General features: G+C 40.4%; 1 protein-coding gene across 1 annotated transcript in view; it reads left to right on the top strand.

Moving 5' to 3' along the window:
* The window catches only part of LOC129091447 (interleukin-1 receptor accessory protein-like), a 30,067-nt gene that overhangs the window by 6,582 nt on the left and 985 nt on the right, over positions 1–22,500 (top strand). Inside the window, 12 exon segments of the mRNA XM_054599071.1 lie at positions 3,487–3,534; positions 9,535–9,582; positions 9,585–9,729; positions 10,539–10,622; positions 13,817–14,024; positions 14,305–14,473; positions 17,144–17,273; positions 17,438–17,586; positions 18,865–19,008; positions 20,437–20,575; positions 21,038–21,042; positions 21,662–22,500. The exon segment at positions 21,662–22,500 is cut by the window's right edge and continues 985 nt beyond it. Of these exon segments, the coding sequence (XP_054455046.1) occupies positions 3,487–3,534; positions 9,535–9,582; positions 9,585–9,729; positions 10,539–10,622; positions 13,817–14,024; positions 14,305–14,473; positions 17,144–17,273; positions 17,438–17,586; positions 18,865–19,008; positions 20,437–20,575; positions 21,038–21,042; positions 21,662–22,101 (1,709 nt within the window). The 3' untranslated portion in view covers positions 22,102–22,500.

Raw genomic sequence — 22,500 nt, forward strand, 5'->3', positions numbered from 1 at the left:
TTAAAACACTGCATTCAAAACCTTTCAAAAGCAGAAGTATGTTAGTTTATTCAGTTAGAAGTGAAAGTATTGATTTTGCAGTAAAACATTCACCGTCTGTGTTCTACTAAATACAATATACGTGAAATTACAGAAACATCTTTTTCTGATAATTCACATTAATTGTTTATAATCTAAGAAATGTAGTTACAGTATTTAATTTGAATTAAAAAGGTTCATCTGGTTAAAAGAAAAAAGGTTAATATTTGAGTTTTTTATGTTAATTTATTTTTCAAATTAAATAGAAATGTTTGTTTTTTTCACAGTTGCAGGTTTTTCATGGTATTTTAAATTAGACACGTAAATGCACAGACAGTTTTTTTTTATAATTTAATGCTATTTTTATATATTTTTAAAAATATAGAAAAAATCAGTTAAATAAAGAGGTAAAATATAAAAAAAATGATATTATAAAAACTAAGAACCTCGTATCTCTAAAAAGAACAAACAGCCCGTTTTCACTTTAGTGTCGCTGCATTCTCCAGCTGATCCAAGAGTCTTTTTAAAGAGTTTATAGGAGGATGTTCTCCAAACATAAAGAGGAACATGAACACATCTGGAGAAACGAGGTTCTACCTCTTTATTTAGAACAATAACTGTTAATCTATCCGTTTGATCGGATTAAAACCAGCAGGAAGTGCTGCTGTGACACGCCGTCATCACTTCTTATTCACCGCTGTGATGAACGGAGGTCTGCAGATATGAATCCATATTATTGATCGGTGCATCGGTTCCTCCTGCAGCTGATTGATTCTAGATTACAGTCTGCAGGTTGTTGGTTCAGCAGCTTCAGAGTTTATGAACTACAGAGAAACTATGGATGAGTTGATGCTGCTGTTTCTTCATCAGACCTCCTGTTTTATCAATGAATCTTCACCTGATGTCAGTCAATCAACAGGAAACATTCACAACCCGCAGAAATAAAAGTGTTTAAGAGTCTCTCCTGAAGGTTATGCAGTTTATCAGGTGAAATATTTTCTAATGTAACAGAGGTTATCTTTAAAATGTGATGAGGCAGCATCCTCCGGTTCTGAAGAGTGAAGTGAATGCTTCCTGTGTTAAAGCTGCATTCTCTCTGCTGTCCACCAGGGGGCGACTCCTCTGGTTGTATAGAAGTCTATGAGAAAATGACTCTACTTCTCTCTTGATTTATTCCCTCAGTAAACATTGTAAACATGAGTTTATGGTCTCAATCTCTAGTTTCAAGTCTTCTTCAATACAGCATGATGTTCATTTAGTAAATGATGCTCCATTTAGAGTCAAACAGACCATAAAGCAGGGGATGCTTTAGGGCGGGGCTACACACTGATTGACAGGTCGACACCAGAGACGTATACGGCGTCTCTACGTCACTCCTCCTCACTCCATATATGGTCACTTCCTGTTGACTGGTTGATTAAAAAAAAACATGACGACAGCAAATCGCCGAACTCGAGACCTCAAAACGTCCACAAAGCAACGAGAGACGTCACCATGACAACGTCCACTTCTTCTGAACCTCTTTGTTGAGAATAGATGCATCATAAAACTGACACATTCATTTCTTTTCATTTCTGCTCACATATTGTTCATAACGTCCTCTGTCTCCTGGATCTTTACTGCTCATCCTTCTCTCTACTGTTTTGACCCTCGTGGGGCTCCGTAGTGTGAAACAGAACCACATTTATTGTTACACATTAATGTTCATCCAAAACTGAATCAGCAAAAAAGACAAACATGAAGATGAATGTTGTGATGAAGACTGTTTGTCAGAGTTGATGCTGAACGATGATTTTCTTCAGTTCAGAAGAAATCTGCTGAGTGTTTGTTTGTGTGAACGACTAATGACTACCCAGAATCCTCTGGGGCAAGAGGCTGGGATGGTTATTGTTGTTGTTGTGTGTGTGTGTGTGTGTGTGTGTGTGTGTGTGTGTGTGTGTGTGTGTGTGTGTGTGTGTGTGTGTGTGTGTGTGTGTGTGTGTGTGTGTGTGTGTGTGTGTGATGGATGGTGTGGAGCAGCTCTGGTTCTGTATGTCCCTCCTGGGATCCAGTAGCTCTGATCCTCCACATTATCTCTCTCTCTCTCCAGCTCACATGTCTTTTATTTTGAAATATGGATTGTGGAGACACCTCTTCCACTCACAAGATGATTCATATTTAGTTTATTATAAGCAGCTGTTTCTTCTTCCTCTGCGCTCACATTAAAAATAGATCTTCTTCTGCAGCAGGAAGCTCAGCTCTTCTTCACGGCTTTAACGTCGTCGTCCATCTTGTTTGTTTATTTCTTGACGTTGTGGTTTAAAGAAGTGCTTTGATAGAAAACGTTCACGTAAATGCAGCCGTAGATTTAAAGTATTGGTAACAAGGAGACGTTTCAGACGGTGAAACATGAACTCTTTCTTTTAAAGGTGAAACACTGCAGAAAAAATATTGTTTTTCATTAGATTTTTGGTTGAAAACTGTGATTTTCGGTCTGAACTTCTAAGACCACGTTGACCCTTCTAAGTCAACGTGTCAAAAAACACCAATTTGCTTGAGAATGATTTGTTCAGTTGGTTAGAAGACAACGTGATTTGAGAAAAAATCTCATAAATATGGAACTATACAGACGTTGTGCTAACAAGAAGCTCCCAGGTCACCGTGATGGGAGCAGTGTTCATTCTGGGAGCTTTTCTAAGTTTTAAATGATGTTTAAATTACGGTTTTGGTTAAAAGACGTTCAAAAGTGAAAGTTCTTTCACCGACTATTTGAAGACGTTGAAAGTCACGTTTAGACCATATTTCACCCGGATTTGCAATATTCTCTTTCAAAAGAAACAAAGAAATGTGGATGATGTTTCTTAGTTTGTCTCCAAAATGACAATATACTATGATTGGCACAATGTAGAGGAGGAAAAGATGAACTATTGCAAATCCCGATGAAATGTGGTCTAAATGTGAACGTTTAATCAACGTCTTCAAATATATGTATTTTCATTTTGGACGTCTCTTCACCGTTGAACACTCGTTTATTAAACATCCTTTCAACACAATATTCTCTCTGGTTCTGATCAATTTAGAGATTTGGTCCATTTCTTTATTTAACTTTTGTCAAAGTGTGACGTAAGAGACAAATGTAGAGTAAAGTTCATTTTTAGGACGCAGTTTTACAAATGAAAACACCAGTTATTACACAAGTAAACATGAAGTGTGTGTAATGTACATATAATTATGAATATATATATATTTGGATAAAACGTTCTGAGCAGAAGGATCGTAGTGACGGTAGATTCATCAGCAGAAGAAGTAGTTACACTAGTAGTATCTCTAAAGCAGTACTTGTATTTGTACACATTACATGTTTAATCATTGATACTATATATACTATATTAATACTTTCTGAATCGCAGTTTTTTTGTGAAAATGTCATTAATAAAAACATCAGCAGCTAGAACTTCCTCATAAAACCTTCTCTCCGTCTCTCTGCAGGGCGTCCTTCATCTCCACCGGCTGTCAGTCAATCCAGTGATGCTTCAGGTGAGTGACAGCTGTGACGGCCGGCTCGTGATTGGAGCTCGTTAGAGGAAACAAATCAATGACTCCGGTTCAGTCTGACGGCTGACTGAAATACACAATTTATACTTTTCACCAGTACTTACACACATCTATATAGAGCAGGAAACCACAGAGCTGCATGAGAGGATTTCTTTCTCAGGTGACATGAAATATGATCCCATATATAAATATATATATGTATGTATTTTACAGTGTGAGCTGCATGTTAGGCAGTAAACCTGTGTGGTTCATGAAGTGGGGTTAATTAAAAGCTGGAGCTCTCGCCCCGCGGGACGGGGAGGATCGCTGCAGAGAGGAAGGTCATTTGTAAGACTGTCTAAGAACGGGGGGAATAGATGTGAGGAGGGGAGCAGATTAAAAGGGGGGGGGGGGGGGTCTGATAAATGAAATGAGATGAAACTTGAATGGATCCTTTGGGGAAACTGTGTTATTACACCAACACTCTGAACAGAAACGTGTTTAACGTCCCGTAGCTTTAATAAGAGACGATCCTCTGGGGAAATATATTAATATGAAACACATGGTTTAGAAATTCAATCTACAAATAGTCATAATAAGCTCATTTTGAAGTTCCTCATTAGAAAAGCTGAATGGAAAATTCTATACAACTTTCTTTAATTTGGTAAAAACTTGACTTGACTTGAGGTGTTTTTTGTAAAAAGTAAAGAGTTGGTGCATTAAATGGATTATAATGAAGCTTCTTTAATGAATAAGTTCAGACGTAGTAAACATTTAAGTCACATGATAATCAGCTGTCTCTGCTGTCGGACTCTTCATGGATACATGTTCATATTATTTATTAAACTGTTAAAAGAGATTCCTAAAGATCTCTCTCTGCGTTTTTCTCTCGTAGACGGTTTGTTTGCGGTTAACAACCTCTACTTCTTCTTCTACTCTTTTTACTGGTAGATTACTGATGTGCAGCCTAAAGCACCTTCTGACCAAACTGTGTGTGACGCATTCTCATTATAACATGTTTACTGTTATATTCACATTAAAAAGTCATTATCTTATTCAGATCGTATGCCGACGATATGATTCTGTTTGTGTAGAATGTCCCGACTTCTTCTCCTCACTGCCTCTGACACAGACATGTAGAGATAAAACATGTTCAGGTGTGTAGTTACAGAACAAACACACAACACGGTTATACAATTTCATTGGGGGGGAGATGGTGTGTGTGTGTGTGTGTGTGTGTGTGTGGGGGGTGATACTGTAGATGGATGGATGGATAGTGAGCGAGGAGGAGAACGAGGTGGATGGATGTTAGAGAAGGTTTTAATAGAAAGACTAATACTCTGGGCAGGAAAACCTGACAGGTCAATTACCAACACACACACACACACACTGTACAAACACACACACACACACACACACCGTACAAACAACACACACACACACACACACACACAAACACACACACACACACACACACACACACACACACACACACACACACACACACACACACACACACACACACACACTCAGTGTAGAGAGCCTCCATTAATCCAGTGTTCAGTGTTCAGGATCCCTAGAAACAGAATCACTTTGGGCTTTAAAACTGAGGCTCTGGACCTAAAACCAGCCGCTGTTCTTCAGTTTAGGTCTTCAATGAGCTAATAAATGTAGCTTCATTCTGACCACTTTGAATTTGCTTTTCCTAATGTCAAGTTTCAAACTATTGAAACTGAAGGAATTATTGTTCTTTCAAATGAATCAATTTTTTTCTGTTTTGAGAGGCTTACAGTAAATAAGGTGCTGAAAGTATGAGCACCTTATTTAACACTTAACTTCCTCTATGCAGAGTACACTTTGTTTTTACCCTGTTGAAAGCTAAGAATAACATTTAAAAGTGTGGGGATATCTATTCTATCAGTTCAGTCATTTATGATATAAAATGTCAGATAAAAGGGAAAGAATCACGTCATATTGCATGTGTTGTCTGACCAGCAGTCTAAAATACAAATGTCTCATTGACTTCCATGGAATGGGGTTTTGAGCTACTTTCTTGGTATTCTTGGAGGTGCTTCCAGTGAATCTACAGGAAGTTGAAAGTATTCGTGGTCCTGTAGGGAATTACAGTCATGGTTTGGGTTTTATTTCTATTTAAAGGACCATGATGTTCTTGGCATCGTAGAAAGGGTTCCAGTGGATCTGTTAGAGGTTTAAATCTGGGGACTTTTAGAGGTTTTTTCAGATTGTTTTGCGTCAGAGACGCAGGATGCCTATCTTGTAACATCACTGATTAGTAAGTCTGTGGTTTTGAGTCGTGTCTGCAAAGAACACGTTAGTCATCACTATTTCATCACGTATTGAGCCGTCATCGTCTTCATCCTCCATCTCATTTATTCATCCCTTTTTAAATGAGGCCTGAAGAGTGAGTGTCTCTCTGATTTGAGTGATTGATTGGCTGAAGACTGAATACTTGATTCAGTGCCTAGACCATTCATCAAACTAATCAATTAGCAGAAAATGAGTCTGTGCTAATTTAGATGATCAATTGTCGATTAAGTCTTTCTTCCAATGTGAAGATTTGCAGTTTCTTTTTTTAATATCCTCATCAGTTAGATATATAATCTCTTCCTCTTGATAAATATGTTGGCATGTAGCATGGTTGTAAATACTACAGTACCCATGAGCCTCAGCAGATGTCACCATGGAAAACAGAACCATTCAGGTTACACAAGCGCTCTACCTCGTGTGCCACAGTGTGATAATCAGAAGAATGGGATTGTTAAAAATGAACAAATATATATCCAACTTCTACAAACTTTAATTAACCTTTTAATCAACTCTTCACCCTGCCATTATCTTCACAGCAACAGAACCAGGAGCTTTCTGATTGGATGTTTCTTGCAGCAATGCTCTCTGGGACATGTAGTTGACTTCTCTCCTATAGTAATTACAGTTGTTTGTATGAGGATGTGATTGACTTTAAAGTCTCCAGTGCCGTCCTGGCATGTGATGATGGAGTAGATTTTGGTACCGTTGGATCTGAGTGAAGCTTTGATTCTGTCAATCACAGAATCCTGACTTCTAGACTCAAACAGCTGCTGGGTATCTCTTTGTCAAAGACAGGTTCTCTTCTTACGTCTCAGCAGTTTTGAATCGATGCTTTCTTATCTGCAGCTCTATATTAGATTTTGAGGTGTGCCTCAGGGCTCTTATCTGGATCCTCTTGTGATGACCTTGTGCATGTTGCTTTGCCTTAGGTATATAATAAGTATTTTTTTTAGAGGGATTTGTATTTTGTTTCTTTGTGTCAGTAGAGATAAAGAAAGGAATCTGGAATTTGAATCAGGGACTTTTCTGTTAAATGGTTTACATCTTATCCACCAGACCACTTTACGGCTGATGATAGGTTGTTTTAAGGTTGTTTTAAGGTATATCGTATCACTTCTATGCAGATGATATTCAGTTATACATCTTAAAACATCGAAAGTTGTCTAAACACTATACAAAATGGATGGTTGATGATTATATACAGCTTAAAGGACTTTACACATCCAGGGTAGTTTTTTTTTGTACTATTCATTTGCACGTCAACATATATGTTTTTGTCATGAGTTCTTTCACACAGAACACAAATATAATGCGGCAAAAAAACGCGTTCTTCTACTTCTTTCTGGTACAAGGTTGATTTTTGTTGCGTCTTTATTTAGTTAACAACAACACAGAGGTATTGATACTTATTTCATCCCTGGCAAAGGCAGCGCAAAGCAGATCCATTCCTTTCACTCTTCATTTTCACAATAAAAGCCCTAGTCATAATAATCGCAGGTGAGTATTTTGCATTTTGTGTTGTATATTTGTAACGCTGTATAAAGGCCCTCATTCTGATAAAACTGGAGCCTTTACTTCTGCACCACCTGGCCCTGTCATTAAATATGTGCAGACACTGAACATTCTTTATTCATCCTGTACGTTACTTTTTCAACACCTTTTAAACTGTCTCTCTGCTCGAACTGTACGGATACACTGAGGCTGGTTTAGTGTTATCTCGATATGATTTAGAAACAGTTGAAGCTGTGTGATTCATGTAGAGGAAACATTATCGTCTAAAGTAACTTTATAAAATGTGAAATCAGATGTCGATGTTCTACTGAATTCAGAGACTTTCCCAGCCGGATAAAAATAAACCACTGAGTGTGGGATATTATCAGCATGGAGGTCAGGGTCAGACCATGAATATCATCCGTCTGTTGACATCTTCTTCACTGTTACACACAGCTCTCATGTTGTGCAGAAGATGAAGCTCCGCCTCCTCTCTGACTGGTTTTCTGTATAAAGTGTTTGCTGTTCAGCTCGGATGAGTTCCTGTTTTAATGGAGCAGCTGCTCTCCGTGCTTCAAGCCTTTAATGAGATGGAAGTGTAATAACGTTGTTCCTTTAACAAGGCCCGTTAACGAGCACGTCCTCTAAGCTCTGTTTGATTCTCACATAAAAGCTCTAAATCAGAGCCGGACCAACTGGACCGACTGGACCCGACCCAGAGAGAGAGACCTGTCCCTCTGCTCCTCCATCATTATATAATTATAATGAGTAATAAAAGGACTCCATAACAACAGACTCTGGTTTCTGGCTCCGACACTAAAGCCCTGAATCACCTCAAACACTTTACAAGACAATTAAAGATGTTCCTTTTCTACCTGAGAACGGAACAAACCAATCACAAGGTATCAGATAGAACCCTGTTTACACTACTGCCAGTGGATGTTACCTGGTCACTGGGAGACGCTCAGGGTTTAACTGGTGGAGGGTAGAGCCACCTTCACTTTCCTCCCACCGTAGCCAGCTGAGGGGAATTTAAACGGTTAATTCTGTGAAACCAACACTGGTTGCGACATAACCACAACGTTTGTGGTTCGACTCCAGCTGGGAACATTTGTTGTGTGACTCACCCCAGTTACACCCCAGTTACACTTTTGCAAAAAGGAAATATGAATACGGCTGGTTTGGTATTAAACTTTGTCAGAAGTCTGCGGTTTAAGCTTCTCTTTCTTCTGAGACAGCTGATTGTTCCAAAACCCCAACAGTCTGAAAAATGTTCTAATGGCCCCAAAACAAACTCGCCCTCTAAAGAAATAGAAGTATATGAATAATTATTATTATGCAGAATGATGTAAACAGAACGTAGTGGGTTAGGCTTAGGTGAAGGGGTGACCCCCTCTAACCGTCTACCAGAGGAAAATGGAGAAAAGTCTTCAGGATTTTGTTTTAATTGGGTAAATTTAATAGTTCTTAAATGTCAGCTGGTGAATGGTTCTAATGAGCCAGTTAGAGGCAGCGACAGCAGAAACAGCTGATCAGCCATGTGTGTTAGATGTTCACTATGTCAGAATGTATTCTACAAATGTGTTCTGAGAAAACTATTTTCAACAAAAAATAATCAGCAAATTTTTATACAGTTTCCATTCAGCTTTTCTGATGCAATACTTCGAAATGTGCTTAAAAATACATCCATGCAAAGTAGAAATTGTGAGTTTATTAAAAGTTTGATTTTTTTCTCTTTTTATGCATAATTCATATTATAATGTTAATATTTAAGCTTTCATCTTTTTGACACAGTTGTATGTTTAAGTTAGTGTGAAGCTACAGACAGCAGCTCTGATAGCAGCGACTGTTGTACTCAGGAAGCTAAAGATAAATCTGGTGCAGCGGTTTCAGAACGTTTGAACTTCTCTCTGCTCTACTTAACCGTCGAACAAGCTTTTCCTTTGTGGTGTAATCTGATTACTCAGCTTTAACAAATATCTGATGAGCGGATCTTTAATTTACTGTGAGCATTCATGTTTCAGAGTTCTATGGGATGAAAATACTTCATAAATATGAAATACTGTGTAGCTTGTCTCTGTCCAACAGAAACAGAGGGAGTTAGGTTCAGGAACTATTTTGTGACAAACACTGGGCGGATGGATACGCTGCTGTTGAACCTATCTTGTGAACTCTCTCCCTCAGAGCCCATGTGCTACGACTGGGGGGAGTCCAGTGAAGGGGGGGTCTCGGTGCTGGAGGGGAGGCCGGCTGGCTCTACTGTCCTCTCTTCTCGCACCCCTCCGTCTATAACTACACCTCCACCCAGAGCGCCAGACACAACCTCTTCTGGTACCGCCTCCCCGAGGGTCACGACCTGGAGCAGCCCATCTCCTACAGGTACAACAGGAAGTTCTGATCCGTTCTAATGGGTCCGCTCGTAGAACCAGAGACTGTTTATTAGAAGTGGACGTTGTCATGGTGACGTCTCTCATTGGTTTGTGGATGTTTTGAAGCCTTGAGTTTGGCGTATTGGTCGTCGCCATCTTGTTTTTCTGCAACCAGTGAACAGGAAGTGACCATATATGGAGTGAGGAGGAGTGACGTAGAGACGCCGTATACGTTTCTGGTGTCGACCTGTCAATCAGTGTGTAGCCCCGCCCTAAAGCATCCCCTGCTTTATGGTCTGTTTGACTCTAAATGGAGCATCATTTACTAAATGAACATCATGCTGTATTGAAGAAGACTTGAAACTAGAGATTGAGACCATAAACTCATGTTTACAATGTTTACTGAGGGAATAAATCAAGAGAGAAGTAGAGTCATTTTCTCATAGACTTCTATACAACCAGAGGAGTCGCCCCCTGGTGGACAGGAGAGAGAATGCAGCTTTAACACAGGAAGCTTTGACTTCACTTTAAAGAACCAGAGGTTATCTCCTGTGGTAGAACCTTTAGAACCATGACAGATAGACAGACGGACCTCTCCGTCTCCATTTGAAGTAGCAGTCCAGAATCCTTCAGACTAATTGACCCCCTTTGAGAATGAACTGACTGATGAAGTGCAGTGTAACGATTTCCCTTCTGGACAGGACGTATGGTGTTTGGGAGGCGAGTGGCTCGATTAGTTAAGAGGACATTAGTTCTAATGTGGTTCTAATTGGATCTGACTTACGTCGGCTCAGAGTCTAATGTGGTTCTCGTCTGCAGCTGGCGGATCAGCAAAGACAAAGAGTCGCTGTGGCTGCAGCCGGCCCTCGCCAACGACACGGGGCAGTACATCTGTATGCTGAGGTAAGTCCATCAACATCCTCTGGATCATGTTCATGTTCAGCATCTGGAGAAATGAGATGTTTGTTGTATGAAGACGTAGTGAAGAAGTCTGATCAAAAGAGACTCCAGACCAGTTTAGCCGCTCTGCTGCCTTCGGCTTCGATCCTCCAACATTAATCAGCTAAAGTGTCCTGAGGACCCGTCAGCTGGCGGCGCTCCAGACTTCATGTGACACTCAGCAGGATCCTGAGTAGTGAGGCCTTCAGGTCACAGAGCTGAGAGGACGAGGGAGGAGACTTTATCACGACATTAAAGGTGTAATGGACCGTTGGTCTGCACTGATCCCCCTCATGGATTTAAACACAGTTTACCGTTAACCATCACAGTGTGAATAAAGTTTTACTGACGATCGTTATCCTCCAATATTCAGTAAAATATGAGATCAGGATGTAATTTATGCTTTTCTAGTCTCTGATCTCTGATGATGTTACATTGTAAACAACCAATCTGTGTTTAAACCAACAGGAGAGCTAGTAACGTTAGCAGCACCGCTAACAGGAGGAGAGCTAGTAACGTTAGCAGCACCGCTAACGGCTAACAGGAGGAGAGCTAGTAACGTTAGCAGCACCGCTAACGGCTAACAGGAGGAGAGCTAGTAACGTTAGCAGCACCTCTAACGGCTAATAGGAGGTTCAGTTGAGTTACATTATGATGCGTTCAGGCTCTGTTCAGTTAAAATGAGTATTGGTTGAAGGTAAATTCTAACGTTATCATGATGTGTTCACATGTAATCTGTAAAATGTAGTGTTGGTGATGAACTAGAATAAATCCAGTAGTTTGAAGGAGATGTTTTCACATTAATATAAATAGATATTAGAGATGAATTATGATGTTTAACCTCCTAACACTAGCTCTAATAATAATACATCATTAACACTAATAATGAAGAGATCTGTTTTAATCCATAAAAATACAATCTATTATTTCTTTATTACTTTAAATTACTATAACAAAGTGAAAGTATATCATTTAGTAAATTATTTTTTGGACGGTGGTGAAAAAATAAATATTTTGGATCCTTTTGACCGGCTCATATAATCAAACAACAAAGGGATGTGTATCCGACAATATGGATCAACGATGATCAATAATTAGTAATCTGCTCACAATCTGCATCTTTACTCAGCCCACCAGAGTGATGTGTTTACAGAGCGCTGCATGTGGGCCGTCCTCCAGAGTCATGTGACCTCTGAAGCATCTTCATCATCAGCTGATTGCAGTCTGATTAATGGTGAACACAGACCCGCTGCACTGCAGATGTTTGGAGCTTTAATGACGTCGTTGTAGTCACTGTAGGCAGTAAGCCACATGTCTGCTGGTTTACTACAGAAGAATGAACCCAACATAAATATATTTAGCTGTGATGTAATGTCAGTAACTAGATCAACAGGATGCTGAAGTAACGACATTATGATGCAGATTCATAAAACATCTAAATGAATGCTCTGTGAGGTCCGACAAGAAGACAACTATTACAACTACTGGTGCTATGCTAGGCTAACGTTAAAGCTGCTCCATCAAGGTATAAACACATTATTACCACAGACAGTCTGTGGTTTATACACACAGTACACACACAGTATACACACAGTACACACACAGTATACACACAGTATACACACAGTATACACACAGTATACACACAGTATACACACAGTATACACACAGTATACTCTGTGTGTACTAATATATGAAGTACTCTCTATGTCGAGCTCTGGGGGAACACAGACTGTGTGTCCTCCATCAGTGCTCTGTCTGTCTGTCTGTCTCTCTTTGTCTCTTTTTTCACTTTGACTTGTCTGTCTTTCTTACTGTCTCTCTCCCTGTCCTGTCTGTCTCTCTGTCTTTCTGTCTCTTGCACTAGCATTGTCCTGTCTCTCTTTCTCTCTGACCTGTCTCGCTTTGTCTCTTTTTTCTCTCTGACTTTTCTCTCTTTCTTGCCGATCTCTCTCTCTCGCTGTCTCTCTCTCTCTCTCTCTCTCTGTCCTGTCTGTCTTTCTGTCTCTCTCTGTCCTGTCTGTCTTTCTGTCTCTCTCTCTCTGTCCTGTCTCTCTCTCTCTCTGTCCTGTCTGTCTCTCTATCTGACCTCTCTCTCGCTGTCTCTCTCTCTCTCGCTCTATCCTGTCTCTCTCTCTCTCTCTCTCTCTCTGTTCTGTCTCTCTTTCTCTCTTACCTGTCTGTCTTTCTGTATCTCTCTCTCTGTCCTGTCTCTCTCCTAGTCTCTCTCTCTCTCTCTCTCTGTCCTGTCTGTCTTTCTGTCTCTCTCTCTGTCCTGTCTCTCTCTCTGTATGTCTCTCTCTCTCTCTCTGTCCTGTCTGTCTTTCTGTCTCTGTCTCTCTCTGTCTTGTCTCTCTCTCTGTATGTCTCTCTCTCTCTCTGTATGTCTCTCTCTCTCTCTCTGTCCTGTCTGTCTTTCTGTCTCTGTCTCTCTCTGTCTTGTCTCTCTCTCTGTATGTCTCTCTCTCTCTCTCTGTGTCCTGTCTTTCTGTCTCTCTCTCTCTGTCCTGTCTGTCTGTCTTTCTGTCTCTCTCTCTCTGTCCTGTCTGTCTGTCTTTCTGTCTCTCTCTCTCTGTCCTGTCTGTCTCTCTTATCTCTGATTCTCAGTCAGTGTCTCCAGGAGGAGAATCTAAACTCATCAATCACAGAGTCATAAAAATAAAAACATAAAAAACATTAAAGAACATGTTTAATGGAGATCACTACTGCTGTCTAAAGCATGCAGCTCCACACACACACACACACACACACACACACACACACACACACACACACACACACACACACACACACACACACACACACACACACACACGCACTGTGTTGATGGTAGATGGAGATCTGTCCTCAGTCTCTTACAGGAAGTGCATCACTGTTCCAGTTTAAAGTCATCAGAGATGTAATCTGACCTCACAGGACGTCTGACTCATGAAGAAGAAGAAAACACAGATGATGACCTTTATTTCAGCAGAAGAAGAGTGTCCTCCTCTGAGGGTCGTTTGTCTCCACAGTAGTAGCGCTCAGACCTGCTTTTATTTCCCTGTGGTCACGTCACTTGGTGTTTCCCGTAGTTGAAGGGGAACATGGCGTCTCTGGTTTGTGGTTCGTCTTCAGAGAAGGTCGTCCTACATTTGACTTCCTCTGCTCTGTCTCCGCAGCAACAAGTCGTCCTGCAGTAAGATCGCCTTGCGTCTGAAGGTGATGCGCCCTGACGAGGTCGTCCGCGGCAACAACTGCAACCTCCCGGTTGCCAAGGTGGCCAGTCAGGCGATCATCCCCTTTCAGATGGGGGGCGTCCTGCACTGTCCAGACCTGCAGGAGGCACGCAAGATGGCCGACGGAGAGACGAGAGTCACCTGGTCCCATGTGAGAATCTGTCCGTCCTCATACGAGCTGACCTGTCTGTCTGACCTGTCTCTCTCTGTCTTACCTCTCTCTCTCTGTCTTACCTGTCTGTCTCTCTCTGTCTGACCTGTCTCTCTCTGTCTGACCTGTCTCTCTCTGTCTGACCTGTCTCTCTCTGTCTTACCTGTCTCTCTCTGTCTGACCTGTCTGTCTCTCTCTGTCTTACCTGTCTCTCTCTCTCTTTGTCTGACCTGTCTCTCTTTGTCTGACCTGTCTGTCTCTCTCTGTCTCCCTGTCTTAGAAGTGTGAGCAGTTCCCGTTCTTGATTAACGACCGTGAGCAGAAAGGATCCAGCATTCAGATCCACGTCATGTTGGAACATTTTCAGGGTTTATACATCTGTACGGTCCACTACGAGAGGACGGGCCGAGCACTCAACTTCACCAGGGGCGTCAACGTCAGCGGCGTCCGTGAGACAAACTATACTACTAGTACTCCTACTAGTACCACTACTACCACTACTAATACTACTACTACTACTACTACTACTACTACTACTAGTACTACTACTAGTACTCCTACTAGTACCACTACTACCACTACTAGTACCACTACTACCACTACTAGTACTACTACTAGTACCACTACTACCACTACCACTTACCACTACTACCACTACTAGTACCAAAACTACCTAGTACCACTACTACCACTACTAGTACTACTAGTACCACTACTACCACTACTAGTACTACTACTAGTACTACTACTACCACTACTAGTACTACTACCACTACTAGTACTACTACTAGTACCACTACTACCACTACTAGTACACACTGACACTACTACTAGTACTACTACAGTACTCCTACTAGTACCACTACTACCATACTACCTACTACAGTTGGGGACACCTGACATCATTATACATTATGAGGACACCTGACATCATTATACATTATGGGGACACCTGACATCATTATATTGAGGACATACATTATGAGGACACCTGACATCATTATACATTATAGGACACCTACACTACTAGGACTACTGACATATTATACTACTATGACATCATTATAGACACCTGACATCATTACCATTATGAGGACACTACATCATTATACTATGAGGACACCTACATAGTACTACTACATCATTATACATTATGGGGACACCTGACATCATTATACATTATGAGGACACACATCATTATACAAATGTAACTCTGTTTTATTCTCTTAGAACCGCCTTATGAGGACACCTGACATCATTATGAGGACATCATTAAGGACACCTGACATCATTATACAAAATGACATCATTATAGGACATCATTATACATTATGAGGACACCTGACATCATTATACATTATGAGGACATGACATCATTATACATTGACATCATTATACATTATGAGGACACCTGACATCATTATACATTATGAGGACACCTGACATCATTATACATTATGGGGACACCTGGGACACCTGACATCATTATACATTATGGGGACACCTGACATCATTATACATTATGAGGACACCTGACATCATTATACATTATGAGGACACCTGACATCATTATACATTATGGGGACACCTGACATCATTATACATTATGAGGACACCTGACATCATTATACATTATGAGGACACCTGACTGTCTCATACATTACGGGGACACCTAAGATAAGAAGTATATATTGTACTTTTTACTGTACTACATCTCAGAGGTACATGTGGTGGTTCTGCATTGATGTAGATTAACTAGACAACAGGATATAAAGGAGTTAACATGCAGCAGAAACATCAGATATAACAGTAACACATTTTACTGATCGATCTATACCTTTACTTAAACTACTTGAACCACATTTCTATACTTCTAATTCCGTCAGGTTTTGAATGCAGTATTTTCACATTGTGTTAGTACTTTTACTGCAGTAAAGGATCTGATTACGGCCTTGTTGACGAGCTGCTCCCTCTAGCAGCACGGTGACTGCAGTGGTTCCAGATCTCCAGCAGTGTTACAGTTTCATCCCGTCTGTGTTTTTATGGCAGCTCCGTCAGCTCCTCCACCTGCAGCTGGACTCTCAGCACATAAAGCTGCTCTGGCAGTGATGGAGAGGCTGCTCCTCCTCTGCCAACAACTGCTTTTAAATTGGTTTTCCTGAGAGCAGCTCGGAGGAGGTTCAACATTCACAAAGTTAATTGTCCGTAGAGAATTAGTGGAGGCTGCAGGAGCTCGTCCAATAAAACAGAACAAGCCGCACTCGTCATGTCCAGACACACGTCATCAAACACACGTCACATGTCATAAAACATCCGATGTATTTAGGGCTTTCATATACTGCAGCATAAAATGCAATAACAAAACAAGCAGTAAACTCTTAAATACAGACGGAGAAAGATGTGGTGACCATGCAGTCGGTGAACAGAAATGTGCTTCATGTTCAGACTCAATTCATTAACAGAAGTTTAAGACTTAATGTGACCAATTTCATAATTTTGAAATTAAATTTCCTGTTGGTGCATCAGACGACAAAGTGATGATTTCTGGAGTAAAAATAACTGAACCAAGATTTCTTTAGCTGTAGAACGTTTCTGTTAATTCCTGTTATAGAACATATGTGCCTTACATCACAAGGGTTGTTGGTTTAACCCTCGAGCTCCTCCTGTCCACACGTGGAGGTGTCCTTGAGCCAGGCACCGGGGCCCCTGGTCCAGAGCCTCTGTTTACAGGGACTGTGACATTTATTTTGTTGGAAAGTCAATCAAACGGCCGAAAATAGTCAAGAAAAAAACACAGATAGACAAAAAACAAACACGGAGAGATGCAAAAAAACTACAAAGACTCACAGAAAACTATTAAGAGACCTAAAACAACTACAAAAATACACCAAACGACCACAAGGAGATGCAGAAAACGACCACAAAACACGAGAAACCGCTATAAAGACACAAAACTAGAGATGAGTATTTAAGGCAGCAAAAAAGAACTGATCCTCCTTTTATAGACTTCATATAATGTGGGACTGTGCTCGTGTCGTGTATATAATTAACTGTAATTATTCACTGCAGCCTACATTCATATAGTTTGGTCGATAACTGTAAGTGTTGTTCTGCTGCAGACACGGAGGTCCGTCTGAGGTGCAAAGCTCTGTTCCCCTACCTGGACTCCCCCTGGCAGATGTGGTGGACGGTTGATGGGAAGACGCTGGACAAACTCAGCGACCAGCATCGCTTCTCCAAAAACAACAGGTGGAAACTAAACATGTGTTTTTCTGAATATAAAGACCTCAGCAGGTCTCTACAGAGGAGCTCCAGGGTCAAACCTGCAGGATTTATGGGTAATAAACCCCCTGTTCATAGTGTTTCATAGTGTTTTATAGTGAGCTGTATATTATGTGTGTGTTTGACTGCAGAATGGTGACTTACTACTACGGGGACCGGACCGAGGAGAGCGAGCTGGTGATCCAGGACTTCCAGTCTGAAGACCTGGACCGGGAGTACAACTGCTCCGTGAGGAACAGTGTGGGCTTTGAGACCAGCAGAGCTCAGCTGAAGGAGGAGGGTGAGGGTTTCTCCTTCCTCGTTCGTCTTAATCTTATTAACTGATTTAAGCTACCACAATAAAACAGCTCCTGCAGAAGTTTCACAATAAAAGCTCACCAGGTAAGACGAGTGACATGGAACTGCTGAAAAGCTTTTAGTGTGAAGTTCCAGCAGGAAGTGTTGCATTTCCATCCATATGTTTTAATGGACATTATGTAAACTGGTAATTCCAAAAAACTAATTAATACAAAACTAATTAATACAATAGTCGGATTTGTAAAAGTTTGTTTAGGGATCAAAGCAGAAGCAGAGAGTGAATAAATGAAGACGTTCATGAAGCTTTAAACTTTAATAACTTTAAACTTTAATAACTTTAAACTTTAATAACTTTAAACTTAAATAACTTTAAACTTTAATAACTTTAAACTTAAATAACTTTAAACTTAAATAACTTTAAACTTTAATAACTTTAAACTTTAATAACTTTAAACTTTAATAACTTTAATAACTTTAAGTTACTTTAAACTTTAATAACTTTAAACTTAAATAACTTTAAACTTTAATAACTTTAATAACTTTAAGTTACTTTAAACTTAAATAACTTTAAACTTAAATAACTTTAAACTTGAATAACTTTAAACTTTAATAACTTTAAGTTACTTTAAACTTTAATAACTTTAAACTTTAATAACTTTAAACTGTTATTAACTTTAAACTTTTAGTAACTTTAAACTTTAATAACTTTAAACTGTTATTAACTTTAAACTTTTAGTAACTTTAAACTTTAATAACTTTAAACCTTAATAACTTTAAACTTTAGAAACTTTAAACTTTAATAACTTTAAGTTACTTTAAACTTTGAGATACTTTAAACTTTTAGTAACTTTAAAGTTGCAGTAACTTTAAAGTTTTAGATACTTTAAACTTTTAGTAACTTTAAACTTTAAGTTACTTTGAACTTTAAGTTACTTTAAACTTTTAGTAACTTTAAACTTTTAGATACTTTTAGATACTTTTAGATACTTTGAACTTGAAGTTATTTCTGACAGTTTCTAAATGAACTACTACTAAACTGAAGGCTTAGCTAAAGATCATAGGACTGACAAAAAAAAGATCAATAGCTTTGAATTACTTATGTGTGTTTTCATATTTCAAATCTACAGTTAGTAGGAGGAAAGAGAGTGAACAGTGAAGCTGCAGGTCATGTGACCAAACTGAAGCCATTAGGAGATGAACGCTGTTCTTTAAATGTCTTCTTCCTGTTATTAAACTCCAGGGTGTGTTTGTTTTGCCTCAGTGTTGCTGCCGTCGGTGGAGCTGGGTTGTGGTCTCGGGGTGACTCTGGTCCTCATGCTGCTCCTCTTCGTGGTCTATCACGTCTTCTGGTTGGAGCTGCTGCTGCTCTACCGCTCCTGGTTCGGCACCGACGAGCGCCACACAGGTGAGCGACAGGTGTTCTTCTGTCTGTCTGCAACGAACCCCAGCCTTTCAGATAACGGAGGTAGAACGGACTCCTTCTGTTCTCTGACGGTAGTTCTTCTGCTACGTGATGAACCATCAACAGGCTGAAATGATGGAGCAGCTTTTTGATGAAGTGAAAACACCGCAGAGAGAAAACCTTCCTCTGAAGTAGGAGTCATAAACCTGCAGCTTTGCTTTTGCCTCCTCACCTCCAACACTTCAGTTTTTACGTCCTGATACTAAATCTTCAGTTTTATGATGATGAACCTTTCTGTCTGGCAGCAGTTGGAGCATTTAGATTATTAAACCTTGTTCCTGACGCTGCCAGAGTCATTCATCAACACAGAAACCTTTTAGTGTGAAAGCTTCTAATGTGACAGACATCAGCTGACCTGTAGCGTTAACCCTTCACCTCTCTCTGATCTCTGGCGTTAACACAACCTTGTGATGGTTCAGCTCTCAGCGTAATGCTTTTGAAAAAAAACAAAAAAAAAACAAACAATTATTTTCCATCATGTGCAAATTGTTATTTTATTGTGCATTAACGTAATCTGCACACAGATTGCCTGGTGTACACAAGTTATCATCCTCTTCATGGTTCATTTTTTAACATGTTTGCCCAAATTATGATTTTTCATCTCCAATAATGTGATCATCTGTTGTGACTTTGGAGGCGTCGTATGTTTCTAGACGTCCCCGTTTGCTTTGGATTCTTTGTCTTTATTATTATTATTATTATTAATCAGATGTTGGAATTTTCATGAACACACCGTCAAGTTTCAAGAACTGCTCGGTCAGCGATAAGAAACAAAACATATTTGACAGATTTCCGTCTGCAGAACTTTTTATGTCTCTGCAGATTAATTTGTTTTGGGTTTTTTTATTGTCATTTTACAGAACTTTCAAACCCCTGCACACACACACATATACACACATCTTTGTACAGACATTACAACAAGGAATAACCACCATACTAATCAAAAACATAAATATATAATAATTAAATTAAGTGGGAAGTCAAATCAATATAAATAAAATAAAATAAATGGACAAAAATTAAATAATTGGATCAATAAATATTTGACATCAATCAAGAAAATAAAGATTATAAAAATTCACAAGTTTTTTAAATAAATAAAAAAAATAAAAATAAAAGCCCCGGTACTCCATTCTTTATTTTCCATTCTTAACATTTCTTTATACTCTCTCCGTCATGGCGATCAGATCAGACTTTATGACTTTATATGACTTGGTTTCCAGTGAAGATAAGAACGTGGAGATGACTCACACTAATCTAAATAAAATGTTCTTTGCGTGTGTGTGTGTGTGTGTGTGTGTGTGTGTGTGTGTGCCAGATGATGAGTGTGTGTGTGTGTGTGTGTGTGTGTGTGTGCCTGTGTGTGTCCAGATGATAAGGAGTACGACGTGTACATCTCGTATGCGAGGAACAGCGAGGAGGAGCAGTTCGTTCTGTCGACGCTGCGCAGCGTTCTGGAGAACGAGCTCGGATACTCCGTCTGTATCTTTGACCGGGACAGTCTGCCGGGATGATGGGAGTGAGTACTCACGTGTACTGCAGTACAGTACATGATGATACTGCAGTACAGTACATGATGATACTGCAGTACAGTACATGATGATACTACAGTACAGTACATGATGATACTGCAGTACAGTACATGATGATACAGTACAGTACATGTACATGATACTACAGTACATGATACAGTACAGTACATGATACAGTACAGTACATGATGATACTGCAGTACAGTACATGATGATACTACAGTACAGTACATGATGATACTGCAGTACAGTACATGATGATACTGCAGTACAGTACATGATGATACTGCAGTACAGTACATGATGATACTGCAGTACAGTAAAGTCTAAGGCTCTGCTGCTGGTACTACTGCTAGGATTCCTGGTACTGGTAAACTTATAACTTCTGCTAATACTCCTTCTACTTCTACTCCTACAAATACTGCTAGGATTCATGGTACTGGTAGTATTTCCACTTCACCCCTTATTGTTGCTACTACTTCCAGTAATACAGTCTTGCGACTACTTCTACTGCTGCTGCTCTCCTTTCTACCACTACCACTTAAACTAGTATTCCTGCTAGTACTCTTTCTACTTCTACTACAGTTTTGTTGCTACTACTATAACTTCTACTACTTCTTTAGTTATTATTTTTATTGACGAACACAAATTTAAGTGACATTGAAATCCAGGTGGACATACTTTTACAAAAAAAGCACACAGAGTTTTACACAGAAGAAGAATAGAATACTTGATATAGTACAGTTCCCTCCACTAACAAGTAGTACAGAGTACACAGCACACATACTCTCCCTGTCAAAGTATCACAGAGTGATAATAAAAGTTTAGTCTGGTGGAAACAACAAATCAAACGCCTCCTTTCAGTTCACTCACAGCTCGCGTTTCACTGCTAGACCTCGTACTTCTACTCCCTCTACTTCTAGTACTGCTTGCTGCTGCTCCTCCTGCTACTACCACTGGTACTGCTAACTCAGTAGTACTCCTCGTGGTATTACTACTTCTCCTCCTTCTGCTGTCTCTGCTCAGACGGACGTTCGTCCCGTTAACGCTCCTCTCTCCTGCAGCCATCACAGATGAGACTCTGAGCTTCGTGGCTCGTAGTCGGCGCCTCCTGGTGGTGGTGAGCCCCGGCTACGCCTCCCAGGGCTCCCAGGCCCTGCTGGAGCTGCAGGCCGGCCTCGACGGCATGGCGCTGGGCGGACACCTGCGGGTGATCCTGGTCCAGTACAAGCCGGTCCGGCGGAAGGGCTGGGTCAGGGAGCTGAGGAGGGCCCGCGTGGCCCTGGCGCTGGTCCGATGGCAGGGGGACAAGTCCAAGGAGCTGACGTCCCGGTTCTGGAAGAGGCTTCGGGTGGAGTTACCCGTGAGGAGGCTCAGCAGCAGGGAGGAGGAGAAGGAGGTGGGCCTGATGAGGATGCTCAGCCAGAACAGCACCAACTCCCAAACGGGCCTCATCAGCAACACAACCAAAGACCCACAGAGGGTGTTCACCTCTGCAGCGTAGCCATGCCGACCATCTGTCCGTCATCACTGTTTGTCTCCATAAAGAGGAAATGCCTTCACGGTGACTGAGACCTTATAGAGTCGGTTCAGGTTCTGTTTCTAACCAGAGCCAGTAGGACCAGAACCAACACAGCGCCTTAATCATTATCAGCTTTTATTGTACTCATCAACAGTAAAGAATTAATTACATTTTAGTTTTTCATAAACTCATCTTCAGTATTAGTGAACTTATCGTTATCGTCATCATAACCATGAATCACTTCATCTGCACACTATCCATTGATTACCGCAGTGTATTTTATATATAACTATAGTGTCTGTCATTACAGAGCATTGTGTTCTTCAGTTTAATCCAAATCTGGGCAAAAGAAACCCACCACAGCAGCTGATTGGCTGAAAA

Source organism: Anoplopoma fimbria, chromosome 1 (genome assembly GCF_027596085.1).
Source record: "Anoplopoma fimbria isolate UVic2021 breed Golden Eagle Sablefish chromosome 1, Afim_UVic_2022, whole genome shotgun sequence".
Lineage (NCBI taxonomy): Eukaryota > Metazoa > Chordata > Actinopteri > Perciformes > Anoplopomatidae > Anoplopoma > Anoplopoma fimbria.